This window comes from Theropithecus gelada, chromosome 20 (assembly GCF_003255815.1).
Source record: "Theropithecus gelada isolate Dixy chromosome 20, Tgel_1.0, whole genome shotgun sequence".
NCBI lineage: Eukaryota > Metazoa > Chordata > Mammalia > Primates > Cercopithecidae > Theropithecus > Theropithecus gelada.
In genome coordinates, this window is record NC_037688.1 from 49,649,032 (window position 1) to 49,669,553 (window position 20,522).

At 45.7% G+C, this 20,522-nt stretch overlaps 1 protein-coding gene across 11 annotated transcripts; it reads left to right on the top strand.

Moving 5' to 3' along the window:
* Positions 1-4: 4 nt before the first annotated feature.
* On the top strand, positions 5-17,905 carry ZSCAN32 (zinc finger and SCAN domain containing 32). Of its 11 annotated transcripts, none has more exons than XM_025371039.1 (7): positions 5-125; positions 3,762-4,315; positions 7,695-7,860; positions 11,128-11,222; positions 11,457-11,628; positions 15,057-15,539; positions 16,283-17,905. In XM_025371039.1, the coding sequence occupies exons 5-7, from the start codon at positions 11,556-11,558 to the stop codon at positions 17,140-17,142; spliced, it is 1,416 nt and encodes a 471-aa protein (XP_025226824.1). In that variant the 5' UTR covers positions 5-125; positions 3,762-4,315; positions 7,695-7,860; positions 11,128-11,222; positions 11,457-11,555; the 3' UTR covers positions 17,143-17,905. The 11 variants fall into 11 exon arrangements, with proteins under 11 accessions (XP_025226824.1, XP_025226820.1, XP_025226825.1 ...); XM_025371035.1 differs by having other exon boundaries at positions 11,505-11,628; XM_025371040.1 differs by lacking the exon at positions 11,128-11,222.
* Positions 17,906-20,522: the final 2,617 nt, after the last annotated feature.

Sequence of the window (20,522 nt, forward strand, 5' to 3'; positions counted from 1 at the left end):
CTGCAGTCCAGCAGCTCGACTTGCGGGCCTGCGCAGGGGCGTGCGTAGTGGGCAGAGCGAATCGCGCCCCTGACTTCCGGCCCGGAGGCTGAGGGAGTTTGTGGAGTCCCGAGTACTGGTATCTGGTGAGTCCTCCGCTTCCTTGCGGCCTGCGGGACTAGCGGCTGGGCCCTGCAACAGCCGAGGAGTCCCTCCCCGCTGAGAGCCTTCTCGGAGGCGTTTGGGTCCGACTCCGATGGGCGTCTCCGTGGGACAGGCGGCCTCCCTCAGGCCGGGCTTCCCCAGACGCACCGCGGTCACCGTGCCCCGCTCCCACCGCGCGGATCACCCCGAGCCTAAGCGCCGGCGTCCCGGGACCCCCTGGCCTTGACCCTGCTTATCTCGTCCCTGTCTCGTCCACTCCCTACTCATCCACAGTGCCTGACTCTGGCACCGAGTGCGTTCTGAGTACTCAATAAGTAGTTACTAAGTGAAAAACCTATCCACTTGGCTCCCCATTCTCATGCTGCATTTTTTTCCCAGGGTTTGGGCCATCGCTAGAGTGAAGTAAAATTTTCAGAGAACAGCATTTTAAAATTTAACGATGAGTGGGATGTAAGGGGTCAAAAAGGGTCCAGAGGGGTGCAGGTTCCGCCTTCTGCATGAAGTTAGAAGAGCATTTATTAAATTATTCTTCAGCCAGGTAAGGTACAGGATGAACATAATGAAGGCAAGGGGTGCAGGTTCTAGTCCTGGCCTTGCTGCCTAGAGCTCTGCTGTATGATGCTTTAGGCAAGATACTTCATCGCTCTCAGTTTCTTTTTGGCTAAAAAGCAGTACTAACAATAATAATGCCCTTGATTTCTCTATCTCTAGAAGCACCGAAATGTAAAGAGAATTTAAGTGAAGGCAGTTCAACTTCTTTGAGAAAAGGGAACCCAAATCCATTTTTAAAATATAAAAAATTTTCTTTTTTAAAAAACATTTACCATCTTAACCATTTTTAAGTGTACAGCTCAGTAGTCCTGAGTATATTCATATTGTTGTGCATGCTGGATCCATTTTAATACCACGTGGTGAGGGTGTATCAGCTCCTGTAGAAAATGTAAATTATGATCTGCTTTAATCTGTGTTTTAAGTAGTTAAAAACCAACACAAACTAATGAAAAAAAGACTGCCTTCACTGGTGCAGTGGCTCACACCTGTAATCCCAGCACTTTGGGAGGCCAAGGTGGGAGGATCATTTGAGCACAGGAGTTTGAGACCAGCCTGGGCAACATAGTGAAACCCTGTCTCTACAAAAAATACAAAAGTTAGCCTCTATTTAAAATTATTTTTAAGGTCGGGCATGGTGGCTTATGCTTTTAATCCTAACACTTTGGGAGGTTGAGGTGGGAGGATTGCTTGAGTTCAGGAGTTTGAGACCAGCCTGGGCAACAGAGTGAGACTCCATCTCTAAAGATTAAAAAAAAAAAAAAAAAAAAAAAAATTATTTTTAAAAGTTATTTATTGTTTAATTTTAAATTATATAAACTATTTTTAAAATTAACTCTCAAAAAAATAAAATATTGCCTTGCATAAACTGGCCTTGGAGATCCAAACATGTTTTCAGGACTCGAGTATATTGTCCTCTTGTGAACAGGCTCCTGTGACGGAAGAGTGGAGTAGAGAGTGGGACATAGTTGCAGACAACTCTGGTCTTACATTTGGCCAATTTAGCAATTCCCAGAAAATTAAGAGCTTTCCCTACTTCTCACGTAAAATTTGAGAAAAGAATTTTAATAGGCCTAGCTGTGTGTCATATGCCCACTTCTGGGGAGGCAGGTATTGTAATTAATATCCTCACCAGAACCAATCAATCAATCTTTCTTTCTTTCTTTTTCTTTCTTTCTTTCTTTTCTTTCTTTCCTTTCTTTCCTTCCTTCCTTCCTTTTTCTTTTTTTCTTTCTTTCTCTCTCTCTCTCTCTCTCCCCCCCCTCCCCCTCTCCCTCCCTCCCTCCCTCCCTCCTTCCTTCCTTTCTTTATTTTTGAGACAGTCTCACTCTTGTTGCCCAGGCTGGAGTGCAATGGCGAGATCTCGGCTCACTGCAACCTCTGCCTCCTGGGTTCAAGCACTTCTCCTGCCTCAGCCTCCTGAGTAGCTGGGACTACAGGCGTGTGCCACCATGCCCGCCTAATTTTTTTGTCTTTTTAGTAGAGATGGAATTTCATCTTGTTAGCCAGGATGGTCTAGATCTCCTGACCTTGTGAGCCACCCACCTCAGTCTCTCAAAGTGTTGGGATTACTGGTATGAGCCACCACACCCAGTTGAGAGGGACTTTTTCACAAAGGAAGAAGATGCTGCTATTAGAAGTGGGAAAGGAATGTGGGAAAAGAAAAACATACAGCAAACCCAAACAGTCACTTATCCACGTTGTGTGTGTGTGGAATAATAGTGATGACGAAGTTAATTAAGAAGTGCACACACACTAGTACTCTCCTGAGGAGAGGGTAGCGATTGGGAACATGAGTCCAGGCTTCTTGAGGATAGGGAAGGACAAGAAAAAGACTTAGGTACCTGAGGGAAGAAGGGAAGGAACAGGTGAACTACATCGTCAGGAACAGTTTGAGTAACTTGTTAGCAGACACAGAATCTTGGCTGGGAGAAAACTATTTTTTGCTACTGTAACTGCCCAGTGGGTTCATCTTGCCCACTGCCTAGATAAAGCCAATTTGTCAAGACAGGCGAATTGCAATAAAGAATTTAATATGCATAGAACCAGCTAAATGGGAGACAAGTTTTATTACTCAAGTCAGCCTCCCCAGAAATTCAGAGGCTAGGGCTTTGACAGGCAGTTGGGTAGGGAACGGGGAATGCTGACTGGTTGGGGATGCACTCACAGGGCTGTGGAAAATGGCTCTTGTGTGCTGAGTGCGATTTTGGGTGGGAGCCACAGAGGAGTCCCTAGTCTGGGTGGGGCCATCTGGTTGTCAGAAAGCAGAGGCCTGAAAAGACATCTCAAAAGGCCAATCTTGGGTTCTACAATGGTGATGTTATTTAATTGGGGAAGTTGCAAGTCTTGTGACCTCTGGATAATCATTTCATTATGCCTACATCTTAGCAGAATTCAGGCCCCTCTCATCCTCCTAACCTGGTGGTCTTTAATTAGTTTCACAAAGAAGTTTAGTTTTGGGAAGGGTTATTATCATTCAAACTATAAACTAAATTTCACCCAAAGCTAGCTTGCCTCATGCCCAGGAATGACCAAGGGCAGTTTGGAGGTTCAAAGCAAGATGGAGTTGGTTAGATCCTATCTCTTTTAGTGTCATAATCTTCTCACTGTTAAGAGTTTTTGCTAGCCGGGCGCGGTGGCTCAAGCCTGTAATCCCAGCACTTTGGGAGGCCGAGGCGGGCGGATCACGAGGTCAGGAGATTGAGACCATCCTGGCTAACATGGTGAAACCCCGTCTCTACTAAAAATACAAAAAACTAGCCGGGCGTGGTGGCGGGCGCCTGTAGTCCCAGCTACTCGGAGGCTGAGGCAGGAGAATGGCCTGAACCTGGGAGGCGGAGCTTGCAGTGAGCCGAGATCGCGCCACTGCACTCCAGCCTGGGTGACACAGCGCGAGACTCCGTCTCAAAAAAAAAAAAAAGAGTTTTTGCAAAGACAGTTTAAATATTTCTAGTGTTTTGGATCATTGGTGTAGATTTGTGGAGGGAGGAAAAGGATAGAAAGTAAATCACAAGAAGCAGAGTGAAGGAATGTGATAGGTTTATATTGTCTTTTTCCATCCTCTTCAGACATCCTTCAAAGTTGAGCCCTTATTTTCAGCTGTGAGTCTCTATACATGTCTGACACTCTCATGTCTCACGGATTAGAGAAAGACATTCCTTGCAGGAGAACATGGTTTCCCAGTGATGTGGGAAGAGATGGACTCTGATCTCCAGGGTAGAAGTGGCAACCAGAGTAAGCCAGTTCGTTGAAGCAAATGATGGCTGCAGCAAAGAGTCCCGAGGCACACCCATCCTCAAACAAGGATCCCACACAGGGCCAGCAATCAGCCCTCCAGGGTAACAGTCCTGACTCCGAGGCCTCCCGTCAGCGCTTCAGGCAGTTTTGCTACCAGGAAGTAACTGGCCCCCATGAAGCTTTTAGCAAACTCTGGGAACTCTGTTGTCAGTGGCTGAAGCCGAAGACGCACTCGAAAGAGGAAATCCTGGAGCTGCTGGTTTTGGAGCAGTTTCTGACTATCTTGCCAGAGGAGATCCAGACCTGGGTGAGGGAGCAGCATCCAGAAAATGGGGAGGAAGCTGTGGCTCTGGTTGAGGATGTACAGAGAGCTCCTGGACAACAGGTGAGAAAAGAAAGTCGGAACTTTGTGGTTTGGGTTATGAAGAAGTTGGGGAATCCAGTTACTGGAGGGGTGCTTGGTTGAGAAACACACAGTAGCCCTCTGCTGCCCACAGAAGGTCTTGGCTATCTCGGGTTGGTCCTATGCCCTTATAGTACGGGAAGAATTTCTCATCTGTGGATACAGCTGTTAGACATTCATATATTTAGTAATGTTTGAAGTCCTTAATTAAAGTGGTAAAAACACTCAGAAAAATTCTCCAAAACAAGGCCAGGGAAAGGACAACTATCCTTCACTCAGGGGATGGAGGAAAAGTAGAGATGCTGGTGAACGAAAATCTAGTTTCTTGCTAGGAGCTTCTTTGAGGGCAGAGTGCCATGTGTCATACACTCAACAAAATTAAGTTAGAGCCAAGCCTTGCCCTGGTTCTTGCTGCCGGGATTAAGTGTTCAGTATGGGACACTGATGGATTTATAAAATATCCTCTTATGGTCAGGACTAGGTGTGAGATCTGATCAGTGTAACCAGCTTATATCTTCTGGGAGCAGGGAGGTGGGAAAGGCACAGGAAGAGAAAAGTAACACGCCAGCTTTGGTTGTGGAGGAGTTGGTAGGAGGAAGGCAACTGAAATCGGGTAAGTCTGGAAGAGGCCTAGAGTAATGGAGGGCACAGGTCAGAGGAACGTTGGTCAGCCTGAGTGGGTCTGTGATCAGAGCAGGAAGCAGCTTGCTAGGTGCCAGAGTCTGCATAGCTGGAATGGGAAGGACCTAGGCAGCAGATATGCTTGTGTTTCCCAGTGAGGAGGTAGGGATGTGCACGGCCTGTGGGAAGAGGAATGGGTGAAGGGGGATGTAGATGAAATTTGGTAGGATTGAGGAGTTAGTACTTTTGACTTAATTTAGAGACGGGAAGAACAGCTTGGTGGTGATGCATCAGGGAAAAAGTTGAGGAAATTAGTCTGAAGTCTGTGGGACTGGGACTCTTACTCATAAGTAAGATTGAATGGAGAGGTGCAGTAGCACTTGTAAGAAGGTAGAGCTTGGAGAACTGAACTATTATAAATAGAGTGGGAATCCCAGCATGCCAATAGTCATCCTAGCCCAGGTCCCCTTCCATCACTCTGTTTGATACTCTCTCCTTTTCTTATCCTTAACCATCTCGGAATCACACTTAATTTTATTTTATTTTACTTTATTTTATTTTTGATAGGGTCTTGGTCTGTCATTTAGGCTGGAGTGCAGTGGCATGAATGTGGCTCACTGCAGCCTCAACCTCCTGGGTTCAAGTGATCCTCTTGCATCAGCCCCCCAAGTAGCTGGGACTACAGGTGCACACCACCATGCCCAACTAATTTTTGTTTTTTATTACAGATGAGGTTTTGCCATGTTGCTCAGGCTGGTCTTGACCTTCTGAGCTCAGGCTCCTAAAGTGTTGGGAATACAGGTGTGAGCCACTGTGCCCGGTCCACACTCTTAATATAAAACAGTGCAGGAGTGTATAGGTTAAACACCTATTTGAAACCTATTGTATTAGTCCATTCTCACACTGCTATAAGGACATACCTGAGACTGGATAATTTATAAAGAGAAGAGGTTTAACTGACTCACAGTTCTGCATGGCTAGGGAGGCCTCAGGAAACAATCATGGCAGAAGTGGAAGCAAACACATCCTTCTTCACATGGCAGCAGGAAAGAGAAGAATGAGAACTGAGTGAAGGGGAAAGTCCTTTATGAAACCATCAGATCTTGTGAGAACTTACTATCACTAGAGTAGCATGGGGGAAACTGCCCCCATGATTCAATTACCTCTCACTGGGTCCCTCCAATGACACATAGGGATTATGGGAACTACAATTGAAGATGAGATTTGGGTGGGGACACAGCAAAACCATATCACCTATCATGAAAGTGAAGGAGAGAGCAAGAAGTGGAGGTGGGTAGTAGTAATAGAGGTTGGCATGATTTCTTAGGACCCCACTTGCCTCTCAGTACCTCTCCTCATTCCCTTTAAGGGTGTCTGTTATAAGCATGGGACTTAAGGAATGAAGATGGCTCTGAAAGACAAAAGTTGATTTTAAGTGACTGTGATATTGGGGATTTTACAGTGAACAGGACAGGCATGGCCCCTGGCCTGCTGGAGCCCGCAGTCCATGGGGGAAACAGACAATCATAAATCAAAAGTAAACCATAAAGATCGTTTCAGATGAGTACTTGGAAGGAAATGAGCACAGTGATGTGATAACTGGAGTGTTGGGAGATAGGTGGTGAGGCAGGGCCTCTCTGAGGTGACACTGAAGGAGGAGAAGGAACCAGTTGTCCCAAGAGTTGGGGGGAGAGTACTCCAGACAGAGGGCACAGCACATACCAAGAGCCTAAGGTGGTAAAGGACTGGGCAGGTTTGAGAGGAAGGGAGGGCTTGTGGCTGGAGCTCAGAGACTGGGGAAGAGTGCTGTGAGAGAAAGGGAGGTGGCAGGGCAGAATCATGCTGGGCCTTTTAGGCTGCGAAGAGGAGTTTGGATTTTATTCTGTGTGCAGTGGGAAGCCACTGAAGAGTGTTGTTACTATGGAGGGATAGGAGTCTAGATTTTAAAAAGATCACACTGAATTCCACGTAGAGAGAATGGATTGGAGGGTTCAGCAGTAGAGAGGATACAGACAGCAGATCGTGTCCTGGACCCTGATGGAGCTGGGAGGTGGAGAGGACCAAAGGAGGTCTCTTTTGAAGACAGAACTGATATTGGATTTGGGGTGGGGGCGCAGAGGAAATGGCCTAGTGTGGAAGTCATGGGGGCATGCTAAAGTGAAAGCTGACATTCTCTCTTCTAACAAATATATACCAGTTTTTAACAGTCCTGGTGTGTCAGGCTCTATGCTAGGTGCTGTCATATAAATAATCTTAACCACTTCAAAGACTTTTTTTTTTTTTTTTTTTTGAGACAGAGTCTTGCTGTGTTGTCCACGCCGGAGAGCAGTGGCGTGATCTTGGATCACTGCAACCTCTGCCTCCTGGGTTCAAGTGATTCTCCTGCCTCAGCCTCCCAAGTAGCTGGGGTTACAGGCTCACACCACTACACCAGCTAATGTTTGTATTTTTAGTAGAGATGGCGTTTCACCATGTTGCCAGGCTGGTCTTGTACTCCTGACCTCACATGATCCACCTGTCTCGGCCTCCTAAAGTGCTGGGATTACAGGCGTGAACCACTGTACCCTCAAAGACCTAATTCTATTAATTTTTATTTTATTACAGCAGCAATACAGTGGCTCCTAGATGTTTCTCTTCTGCTTCCTTATGTTACACATTATTTTTTAATGCCACTCTTAGGAGTTGTAAAGTCCAGCTTAGGCAGGAATTTGTAGTGATGGATGATGGGGTCTGTTCTCAGGTCCCAGATTCTGAGAAGGACTTGAAAGTACTCATGGAGGAGATGGCCCCTTTGGGAACAACCAGAGAATCACTGAGATCCCAATGGAAACAGGAGATTCAGCCAGAGAAGCTGACTTTAAAGGGATCACAGAGCTCACACCAAAGACCAGGGGAACAGTCGGAAGGTAAGCAGAAACCTCTGTCCTCACCTGACGCAGGTGAGGAATAATCATTTACTGGAAACAAAGGTCTGAACTGGGTCCATTCAAGGGTTCCAGATTAAATGCCTTTGAAATATATCCAAAAACCGGCCAGGCGTGGTGGCTCATGTCTGTAAACCCAGCACCTTGGAAGACCAGACAGGCGGATCACCTGAGGTCAGGAGTTCGAGACCAGTCTTGCTAACACTGTGAAACCCAGTTTCTACTAAAAATACAAAAAATTAGCTGGGCATGGTAATCCCAGCTACTTGGAAGGCTGAGGCACGAGAATCGCTTGAACCCAGGAGATGGAGGTTGCACTGAGCCAAGATCACGCCATTGGTATTCCAGCCTGGGCTGCCTCAAAAAAATAAAAAAATAAAAGAGAAATATATCCATATCCAAAAGCAAGATTACAAATTTCAGTTGAAGGTAATAGCACTTAAAGTAGGAACAGAGATTCTTTATGTGTTAGCATAATTCTTTTTTATTACAATTCTGTTACTAAAGAATCAGGCATCCTTAAAGGTGAACATGTTACCTTCACCTTCTGCACAGCAGTTCTTCATATACTTGAAGACATTAAATCCCCTTCCCCATCCAACTTAATCTTTTCCAGAATATATTTGTATTATTTTTGCCTTTCTTCCAGAGCTCTATTTTTTGTTTTTACTTGTCTTAATTTTTTTAGAAAACTTTTTTTGTTTTTTGAGACGGAGTCTTGCTCCATTGCCCAGGCTGGAGTGCGGTGCCACGATCTCGGCTCACTGCAAGCTCCGCCTCCCAGGTTCACCCCATTCTCCTGCCTCAGCCCCCAGAGTAGCTGGGACTACAGGCGCCCGCCACCATGCCCGGCTAATTTTTTGTATTTTTAGTAGAGTCAGGGTTTCATTGTGTTAGCCAGGATGGTCTCGATATCCTGACCTCGTGATCCACCTCCCTCAGCTTCCCAAAGTGCTGGGATTACAGGCATGAGCCACCACGCCCGGCCTTAGAAAACTTTAACTAAAAAAATTATCTTAGCTGGGTGGGATGGCTCATGCCTGTAACCTCAGCACTTTGGGAGGCTGGAGCAGGAGGCAGCTTAAGCCTAGGAGTTCAAGACCAGCCTGGGCAACATAACAAGATCCTGTCTCTACCAAAAAAAAATTGTTTTAATTGAGGGAATGTCACATAACATAAAATTAACCATTTCAAAGTGAACAATTCAGTTATGCTTAGTACATTCACAGTGTTATGCAGCCATCACCTCTATCTAGTGTCAAAACATTTTTATCATGCCGAAAAGGAAACCCTGTACCCATTAAACAGTTGCTCCCCATTCTGTCTCCATGGATTTACGTGTTCTGGACATTTCATATAAGTCGAATCACATGTATTATGTGACCTTTTGTGTCTGCCTTCTTGTCACTTTCCATGTTTTGAGCATGTCAGTACTTTGTTTCTTTTGATGGCTGAATAATATTCCATTGCGTGGATATACCAAGGGTCTATATTTTTATAAGTCTTTTTCCATGAAGTAATTTGGCTATATACTTGCTGCCTTTTCTGTTTAATTGAAAGCTGCCATTACAGGTTGCTAGGTAAGTTTTTTTAAGAGACAGGGTCTTGCACTGTCACCCAGGCTGGAGTGCAGTGGTGCCATCATAGTTCACTGTTGCCTCAAACTGCTGGGTTCAAGCAGTCCTCCTGCCTCAGCCTCCCAAAGTGCTGGAAAACAGACATGTGCCACCACACCCAGCCTGAAAAACACTGTGTCTTGATGATGTTTAAGTTGGCAAACTGTGTTGATAAAGTAGAAAATTGTCTCAGATTTTTTTTTTTTTGAGATGCAGTTTCGCTCTTGTCACTCAGGCTGGAGTGTAATGGCATGATCTCAGCTCACTGCAACCTCTGCCTCCGGGGTTCAAGTGATTCTCTTGCCTCAGCCTCCCGAGTAGCTGGGATTACCTACTCCTGCCACGATGCCCGGCTAATTTTTTGTATTTTTAGTAGAGAGAGGGTTTCGCTATGTTGGACAGGCTGGTCTCAAACTCCTGACCTCAGGTGATCCGCCCACCTCAGCCTCCCAAAGTGCTGGGATTACTGGCGTGAGCCACTGTGCCCAGCTGATTTAAGTTTTTTTTAAGCAAAGTAATACTCTTGTTAACATCTTTATAAACTTTGCCACTTAGCATTTATTTCCTTTTAATCCTTGGGAACCCCTGTGTTCTCTGTGTGTGATTTCCATGGCTTTGGGACAGCAGGGGCTGTGAGTAAAAAGCAGGACTCGCTGCCTTCCGGGCTAGGCTCCCTCTGCTTCCCAGGCCCATGGGCCACTCACAGATCTGGAATGTTGTTACCTCTCCAGGGGTCACATACCTCTGAGTTGCCACTGAAGTTTCATTAATAAGTAGTAAACATGATTCATTTTATTGGTACAATTTTTTTTTTTTTTTTGACACGGAGTCTCGCTCTGTTGCTCAGGCTGGAGTGCAGTGGCGCGATCTCGACTCACTGCAAGCTCCGCGTCCCGGGTTCATGCCATTCTCCTGTCTCAGCCTCCCGAGTAGCTGGGACCACAGGCACCTGCCACCACACCCAGCTAATTTTTTGTATTTTTAGTAAAGATGGGGTTTCACCTTGTTAACTAGGATGGTCTCGATCTCCTGACCTCGTGATCTGCCTGCCTCGGCCTCCCAAAGTGCTGGGATTGTACAATTTTTAAAAAATTTTTCCTATATTTTTAAGCAATGTCACAGTCATATTTGTACAATTCTTGAAGTTGGAGACTTGAGAAAAAATGTATTATCTTGGTCTGAAAAATATAAAAGGTTTCTGTTACTGTGGTATTTTAAAGAGTACTGTGGTTATCTTTGGGTGGCAGGGCTATGGAGATATTTTTGTTTTCCCACTATGATTCTCTTTTTTTCCCTGACATGTATATTTTTCTTTAAAATGAAAAAAAAAAAATTAAAGCTCTTATGCCAAGAGGAATCTCACGAAAGGAACTTCTCAACTCACAGAGGCCGTGTGCTCTGGCAATGGTTCTCAAACTTGAGTTTGCCTCAGACTCATCCAGGGTGGAAGAGTCCCAGGCCCCACCTTCAGAATTTCTGATTTAGAAGATCTGAGGTGGGGCCCCAGGATTTGTATTTCTGATGGGTTGCCAGGGGCTGCTGGTGCAGCTGGCCCAGGAGCCCACTTTGAGAGCTTCTGCTTTGTGCTGTTGTGTGGAAGCCGCCCTCTAATAGCGGCTGTTTTTTCCCCCAGCCTGGTTTGCTCCTCAGGCTCCCAGGAACCTGCCCCAAAACACAGGTCTCCACGACCAGGAGACAGGTGCTGTGGTCTGGACAGCTGGGTCCCAGGTGAGCTGTGGTTGATGCGTTCTGTCTCCTGATTACCCACTCTCACCCCAAAACCCTCATTTCCAGAGACATGAGAAGGATTCTGTGTGGTCCACGGGGCTTCTCGGGTTATTTTGATTCTGTCCACTCTGACATCATCACACGGCTCAGAACCTGTCCCTGGGGGCTGACCTCCCCTGCCTTTGCCTTGCCCCTGATCTGACAACTGTGATCCTGTCTCTGCCCCCACCCCAGGCTAGAGTGGTGCTATTTTACCGGTAGCCAGCTCCAGTGTTGTTACAGGGACCAGCCACTTGTGACAACAGAGCTGTATCCCTCTGTCAACAAGAATGGATGTGCCCAGGCCCTGCACGAAAGGCCCTCTACAGGGGTGCCACGCAGAGGAAGAACAGACACATCTCGCTGGGTAAGGATCCATCTTCCCTCCAGGTCCAGGTGGATGTGTTCAGTTGTTCAGAGCAGAGAAGCTGAAAGGACGTGAGAGGAAGGGGGACAGAGGGAGTGGGGAGACTGTTGGGTGGAGGGAAAGGAGGAAGTAAATGGGGAACCAGAGCAGGCAAGAGAGACAAAGGCAGAAATCAAAAGAAAGGGGTAGCATGTGTGACAGGCAGTCAAGAACATGGGAGATGAAGGGTGAGGGGGTGGAGAAGCAAAAAGTGATAGTGAGACAGAGTCAGAACAAGCAGGCCGGAGCTGGAGCCAGACAGGTAGCCAACAAGAGCACAGATGTGCTCATGCTGAACGTGTGCTCATGCACACAGGTAGCAGTAGTCACTCCCGAGTTTCTCTAGTGGCACAGGAGATTAACAAATAAAACCACCCAACTAGGACAGTCTACTATGCCCAGGCCTTCCAGGCCCTTTCCCAGCATCTCAGGATACTTGGGAAAGGTTCTGCCAAACAGACCGCTCTCTTGCCTTTCTCAAATCAGTTCTGTCCCATCTGGGCCAAATGCCTCCTCCTCAGAGCAGCCTCCCTGACCATCCAGATTCAGAGACAGACACTCTGCAGCTCACTGGGCCTAGATGTCTCGTCTGCTGCTTCACATGCAGGGTTCTCCTGGCCAAGCCCAGGGTGGGAGGGACTACACAAGGCCATGAACACAGGCCCTGTGACACTGCCCCTGCCTCACTCTACAATGTTGTCCTCCCCAGTGGTGTGTGGTTTTTCCCTGCTCTGCCCCTGCCATCCCTCCCCTCCTTTGCCAGGAACTCCCAGTTTCCTGGCTTCAGCACATGCCGTTTCTTGCTGCTTCTTCAGGCTTCTCCTGCACCTTATCTTTGTCCAGTTGCAGGAGAGTATAGTGTCTTTTTGAGCTTTGTATTACTAAATATATATGGATAATACAGTAAGGTGAGATATAAATATTTTTGTATTTGTGATTTTTAACTTATTAGCTGAAATTCACATGACATAAAATTAACCACTGTAAAGTGAACAATTCTTTGGCATCTAGCACATTCAGAGTGTTGTGTAATTACCACTACGTCCAGTTCCAGAACCTTTCCATCACTCCAAAGTATGATACTGCTACTCCAAAGTATGATCCCACAACCATCCAGCACTTTCTCCCCGTCCTCCCCCTGCAAGCCCCTGGCAGACACCAGTCTTCATTCTGTCTCTATGGATTGCACTATTCTGAATGTTTCATGTAATGGTACCTGTAATTTTAATTTCTACAACATTAGGCTTATCAAATGAAGGCTTGTATTCCCCACACACTTTTGGTTTCTTGTCAACCATTCAGGATCCTTTACAATTAGAGGTAAGAGTTGAGACAGAATGTGGGAGGACAAGTCATTCTTTCCACAAATATTAACTTAGTGCCTATAGTATCTCAGACCTACTTCTAGGTCGTTAGGTATACAACAGTGAACAAACAGATAAAGATTCCTGCCCTGTGGGAAGAGACAGACTATAGCATAATCAGTAAGCGGCAGAAGATGTTAGAGGGCGATAAGCACGATGGGAGAGAAACAGCAGAGCAGAGTGATGGGAGTGCCAGGACAGAGGTTGGTTTTCAGTTTTCAGTTTGGGTCCTCAGGGTCACTCTCACTGAGAAAATGACATTTGAAAAGACTTACCGAAGGAGGAGGGATGAGCCATGCAGCCATATCCCACATGGAGCAAGAGTGTAAGACAGACGCAATGACAGCTTGGAGCGAGGTGGGCATGCCAGTTCACTGGCACAGAGTGCACCCATGAGTAATGAGAAAACGAGCTCAGAAAGCCAGCTCAAATGAGTGCTGTCAGCTGAGGCTGAGAGGTAGCAATTAGAAACTTTTATAACAATTTAACATTGCTGCACTTTTCAGTTGTATTTTTATTGTATTTTACAAAAGAAATAAGCACAAGACTCCCGTCCTTCATAGATAATTTGAGAAGTACTAATACAGGATCGTCAGGCCCTACATGAAGGACTTTTTTATTCTGAGTGAAATGGGGGAGTCTTGTGTGGTTCTGGGCAGAGGAGTAATAGTTTTAAAAGGACCACTTTGAGTATTTCACTTTATTTGGCACTTAACTCTATGTAAACATTTATTCATGTCTCTTTTTGCTAGAGAGACTTCTACAGGACTGTGACCTCCTTGAAGGCAGGGTTCATGTAATATTTATATTTCTTAGAAACTGGCATTGTAGGCACTGTTAGTTAAATTGAATAACAAAGGAGGACTCCCTCTGGCTGCTGGGTTGAAAGTTGACTGTAAAAGGTCCAGAGTGGAAGCAAGAAGACCAGATAGGCTATGGCAGTGATCCAGGCATGAGGTGACGGTGGCTCAGTGTGGAGCAGAGGGGGTGACAAGAAGAGGCTGGTGCTCTTCAGAATATCACAACCAGATGTTGGAGTGCACTTGCTGGGACAGCTCTAGTCAAATCAGTCCTCATCAACTGGCCCAGATGGGCAGCAGGAGTGTGTGGTGAGGGTTCTTGAGTAGCCAGTCATCCTGAACTGCTCTTCTCAGATGTTTACTGCTTATTCTTACCTTGGTGTGTTAACTGCTGTCATTTTCTTGTATCTACAAGGATGACAGGAGATATAAACAGATAGAGATGGGCCAGGTGAGGAGGTAACAGGCAGCTATATCCTTACAACCAGCTCCTCTGTCCCCTGAATCTTTGCTTTACTCAAGCGTCACCTGTTCGCTGTGTCCTCTTATGTGGCCACCCTCAGGAAGTCCCACAACTGTCAAGGCAGACAAGACACTAGCCTTATTGCCAGCCATCTCTCCAGAAGAAATGAGTAGGATTGAGGATAATTAAAGACAAATTTAAAAGGCAGCTTGAGTAAATAACCCTACAAGTCCTTCTCAGTGGAGGGAATGTCTTTTGTATTATACTAAAAGTTTTCATGTTTTAGACAAATGGCCACAGTGAGATTTCTTCCTAGAAATAACAATAGCCAGTTGTGGCACAGTTTGAGAAACCAGGATGTAACTTTTTTTTTTTTTTTGAGATGGAGTCTTGCTCTGTCGTCAGGCTGGAGTGCAGTGGCACAATCGCAGCTCACTGTAACCTCTGCTTCCTGGGTTCAGGTGATTCTTCTTCCTCAGCCTCCTGAGTAGCTGGGACTACAGGCACATGGCACCACACCCAGCTAATTTTTTTTGTATTTTTAGTAGAGACGGGGTTTCACCATGTTGGCCAGGATGGTCTCGATCTCTTGACCTTGTGATCCGCCCACCTTGGCCTCCCAAAGTGCAGAGATTACAGGTGTGAGCCACCGCACCCAGCCTAGGATGTAACTTTTTAAGCTGCTAAAACCTCACACTGCAGTATGTACAGTCCTCCATGATCTAACTGACAGATCTGATTGAGCTATTCTTTGTCTCCCAGCAACAGGTGTGCCCTGGGGCTATGAAGAGACCAAGACGCTCCTGGCTATTCTTAGTAGTTCTCAATTTTATGGAAAACTCCAGACCTGTCAGCAGAACAGCCAGATCTACAGGGCCATGGCGGAACAACTCTGGGATCGGGGTTTTCTGCGGACCCCAGAACAGTGTCGCACCAAGTTCAAAAGCCTACAGTTGAGTTACCGCAAAGTGAGGAGAGGCTGTGTGCCTGAGCCTTGTATCTTTTACGAGGAAATGGATGCTCTTTCAAGCTCCTGGGCCTCTGCACCTCCTATGGCAAGTGATGCTGTTCCTGGCCAAGAAGGAAGTGATATTGAGGCAGGAGAGCTGAATCACCAGAACGGGGAGCCCACGGAGGTAGAAGATGGCACTGTGGATGGTGCAGACAGGGATGAAAAGGAATTCAGGAATCCTGGCCAGGAAGTCAGGATAGTTGACCTGTCAGTGCTGTTCCCAAACAGACTTGGTAAGACTCCCTTGGCTCTGATAGTCAAAGGATGGCAAAGTCCACTTTAGAGGCCATTAGTCTAGCAGTTGAGTGGGAGCTGTCACTGATCCTGGCATTATCATCATCTTGATGTCTCACCCTATCCAAGCCAGGAGTTTTGGTTTTCATGGAGTTTAAAGATTATTCCTCTTGCATTTTAGAGCCCTGATTTTGCATTTGCCAACCTCTTTCACTAAGTTCATGTCATCTTTTCCCATGGAGTTTCACTACTTTGCATTGTCAGACTGCTGGTTAGGCCTCCGGACCAGGTCTATGTTCTCTCTCCTCCTCTAGCATGGCCTTGCCTTTCACAGCCTGAGCTGGGTACTTAGCACTTTGCTTTCTTCCTGTTTGAGCTGGCCAAGACCAGGGTTGCCTTTTGTTGTTCTGCTGCCAGAAGTTAGAACATTCAAGAATTGAGGGTACACCTATAAACAGACTGGCAGATGAAATAGAGCTTGACGTCTTGCCTCAGTCTGTCATTATGTCAGAACATCCGGAAAAAGATAGGAGAAAAGTTGGAGTTTAGGGCCTAATTTTTCTGTAATAATTTGGAGCTCAAAAATATTACAATTAGAAAATAAAAAGCTGTTAATTAGCAGGAGACTTAATCACATGAAGAATTTCAATTAGATATTTCTTCTACATAGTATAGTTATAACTTTGCATTCCATTGTTTTCCTTCTCTATAGTCCATTGTATTTCTGTGGGTTTTTTTCCAGATTTTGAGATCAAGAATGAGATTAAAAAAGAAAATCTAAAATGGGATGATTCAGAGGAAGGAGAAATACACAAGGCTTTACAGAGAAAGTCCAGAGGAGTTTTTTGGCACGCTGAGCTACAAAAAGGCTTGGAGAGTGAGCCAACATCAAGAAGGCAATGTAGAAATTCTCCAGGGGAGAGTGAGGAGAAAACCCCATCCCAGGAGAAGATGAGTCACCAGAGTTTTTGTGCCAGGGACAAAGCCTGTACACATATCCTCTGTGGGAAAAACTGCTCTCAGAGTGTGCATTCTCCCCACAAGCCAGCACTCGAACTGGAAAAAGCATCTCAATGTCCAGAATGTGGGAAAACCTTTAGCCGAAGTTCTTATCTTGTTCGGCATCAGAGAATCCACACAGGCGAGAAGCCTCACAAGTGCAGTGAGTGCGGGAAAGGCTTTAGTGAACGCTCCAACCTCACTGCCCACCTACGAACTCACACAGGGGAGAGGCCCTACCAGTGTGGACAGTGTGGGAAAAGCTTCAACCAGAGCTCCAGCCTCATTGTCCACCAGAGGACCCATACTGGGGAGAAGCCTTACCAGTGCATTGTCTGTGGAAAGAGATTCAACAACAGTTCCCAGTTCAGTGCTCACCGGCGCATCCACACTGGGGAGAGCCCATACAAGTGTGCAGAGTGTGGGAAAAGCTTCAACAATAGCTCCCACTTCAGTGCCCACCGAAAAACCCACACTGGTGAAAAGCCTTACAGGTGTTCTCACTGTGAGAGAGGCTTCAGTAAGAACTCTGCCCTCACCCGTCATCAGAAAGTACACTCGAAAGTACTACTCTCATCACAGGAAGGAAGAGATGTGTTATGAGTGTGTAGGAAAACTGTCAGATTAGTTCCTCAGGTCAGCATGTATGCGTTCCTTAGGGCTTTCTTCTGTTATGGAGAGATCTAGCCAGTCCGTGACTTGGCAACAGACCTACTGACTACTGGATCTTAAGACCCATGTCTAGGACCAGGAATCAGCATAAGGATGCTGACCTCTCCTGGGTGTGCCTGTGACTCCAGAGTCCTATCTTACTGTGACTTAAAGTTTGATGGAGAGAAAGCTGTAGGGTCCATAAATTCTGCCAGGAAACCAGGGTCTTCCTGTTCCTAGAACTGAGAATGGGCACCCAGTGATCTGAGAACACATTCTGGGCTAACGTAGTCCTCACACAGGGCTGAGAAAGAAAGTGTGCCCTTTCCTGGGAAGCACATGTAGAAATTAAGAGCCTGAATCTCTTCTAAACCAATAATTGACCTCTACGCACCTGCCATACTAGTACTAACTTCAGGGAAGAAGACACTACTCTTTGTAACCCAGCCACCACCAAAAAGGGAACAAAAAGAAGGAGGGTTAAGCCACTGGATAATACTGAATCTGTTTCCCTAAGTGACTTAACCTTAGAGCAAGCGTAACATCCAGGTTAATTTTTTATAAGACTTATTCTTTTATTATGGCTCTCATCATAGTTCCTGATTGTCTCTTAAAGTGGTTTATAGACATTACTATTTCTGATAATAATTTACAAACTAAACAAATTTATAAACATTACTAATTTCTGATGAAAATAAAGTTGTTTCTCCCTCCACTTCCTTGGCCTTTGGTTGTAATTTTCTCCATTAGAAACTATACTCATGCAGAAGCCTGCAGGGTCCTGAAAATGACATATATGTAAGTGTAGAGTCTGCTTCAGGGAAGTAGGACATGCAGAGAAGGAATGGGGTAGGAAATAGGGAAAAGAGGAAATGAATTGGGTTGGAAAGGGTTTGTGCCATCATGAGAGTGAAGATCACAGAAGCAAGGGAAAGACAAGGTTCATCAGGAGATTCTGACTCCTGAAGAGTTTGGTAGATGAGAATGGTAGATGAAAGGAAGGATGGGAACGAGATGCACTAGGAACCAAAGTTAAAATTCATCTATGATGAGTCACAGATACTTAAACTTTTATGAAATCGCCATGGATAAAAACTGGTAGAAGACAGGTACATTTGTCTATGGTTGTTGGCTGGTGCACACAAGGTAGCAGGACGTTGTCTAAGGTATGGTGAAAACCATCATGGTCTCTTGAGCTTTTTGAAAAGTTAAGCATTTGCCCCAAGAATACTTGCCAGCAGTGCTTGCAGCTGCAGTGTTTACCCTGAGATAACTTTGCCACAAAATATCTTGCTTTTATTATTTTATTTATTTATTTATTTTTTTGAGACAGGGTCTCTCTCTTCGCCCAGGCTGGAGTGCAGTGGTGCAATCTCAGGTCACTGCGACCTCTGCATCCCAGGTTCAAGCAATTCTCATGCCTCAGCCTCCCAAGTAGCTATGACTACAGGCCTGCACCACCATGACCGACTAACGGGGTTTGCCATGTTGACCAGGCTGGTCTTGAACTGGCCTCAAGTGATCCTCCTGCCTCAGCCTCTCAAAGTGCTGGGATTAGAGGTGTGAGCCACTACTCCTGGTCATCTTGCTTTTATTATTTTCACACTGCTCTAGTATATCAAATTTGGAAGCAAAGGACATCATTCTATTTACAGCATTTAGTAGTGGTATTTCCTTTTACAAAATACAGTAATTCTCGATCACTGAAAATGTCAAATCCTAGAAAATGTAGCATTCTTACATATGATGTTAACATAATTCTCTAACAGTTGTAGGCCAAAGATCTATTTGATGAATCTGATTTTTCTGAAAGACAATGCTGATGATTCAGGCTATTCTAATGTTAGTTCTGTTTAGAAATAACTCCAATAATAGTTTTTATATTTTGTTTTCACATGGAAAATCAATGCCATACAAGTGTGCAGAGTGTAGGAAAAGCTTCAACAATAGCTCCCACTTCAGTGCCCACTGAAAAACCCACACTGGTGAACAGTCTTACAGGTGTTCTCACTCTGAGAGAGGCTTCACTAAGAACTCTGCCCTCACCCATCATCAGGCGGGGCAGGTGCAGCTGAGCAGAACAGAATTAGAAAAGCAGTCAGACATTCATGTGGCCAAGAAGCACATGAAAAAATGCTCATCACTAATCAAAAGAGAATTGCAAATCAAAACCCCAATGAGATACTATCTCACAGCAGTCAGAATGGCTATTACTAAAATGTCAAAAAATAACAGATGCTGGTGAGTTGCAGAGAAAAGGGAATGTTTATACACTGCTGGTGGGAATGTAAATTAGTTCAGCCACTGTGGAAAGCAGTTTGGAGATTTCTCAAAGAACTCAGAGTTACCATTCAACCCAGCAATCCCATTACTGGGCATATAGCCAAAGGAATGATCATCCTACCAAAAAGACACAGGCACACATATGCTCACTGCAGCACTATTCACAATAGCAAAGTCATGGAATCAATCTAGATGCCCACAATAGTGATGCAGATAGAGAAAATGTGGTACATATACACCATGGGATACTACACAGCCATAAAAAAGAATTAAATCATGTCCTTTGCAGCAACATGGATGGAGCTGGAGGCCATTATTTTAAGCGAATTAACCCTGGAAGAGAAACCCAAATACCATGTGTTCTCGCTTGTAACCAGGAGCTTACAAGTACACATGGATACAAAGAGGGGAACAACAGACACTGGGGCCTACTAGAGGGTAGAGAGTGGGAGGACAGTGAGGACTAGAAAACTACCTATTGGGTACTATGCTCATTACCTGGGTGACAAAATAATCTGTATACCAAACTCCCTCGACATGGAATTTACCTGTGTAACAAACCTGCACATTTACCCCCGAACGTCAAATAAAAGCTGGAAAGAGGAAAAAATAAAAGAGTGGTCAAGGCCTTAGCACCACAGGGACATAGAGCACATCACGGTCCTGTTGGCTTAGGGCAGTGCAGGAAGGTCTGTGGCCTCTTCCACCCCAGATCCACAGCTCTGTCACACCGTGCTGCATAGTACCCAACTCCACTTTAGTCCCCCTTCTCTTTTTTTTTTTTTTTTTTTTTTTGAGACGGAGTCTCGCGCTGTGTCACCCAGGCTGGAGTGCAGTGGCGCGATCTCGGCTCACTGCAAGCTCCGCCTCCCAGGTTCAGGCCATTCTCCTGCCTCAGCCTCCGAGTAGCTGGGACTACAGGCGCCCGCCACCACGCCCGGCTAGTTTTTTGTATTTTTAGTAGAGACGGGGTTTCACCATGTTAGCCAGGATGGTCTCGATCTCCTGACCTCGTGATCCGCCCGCCTCGGCCTCCCAAAGTGCTGGGA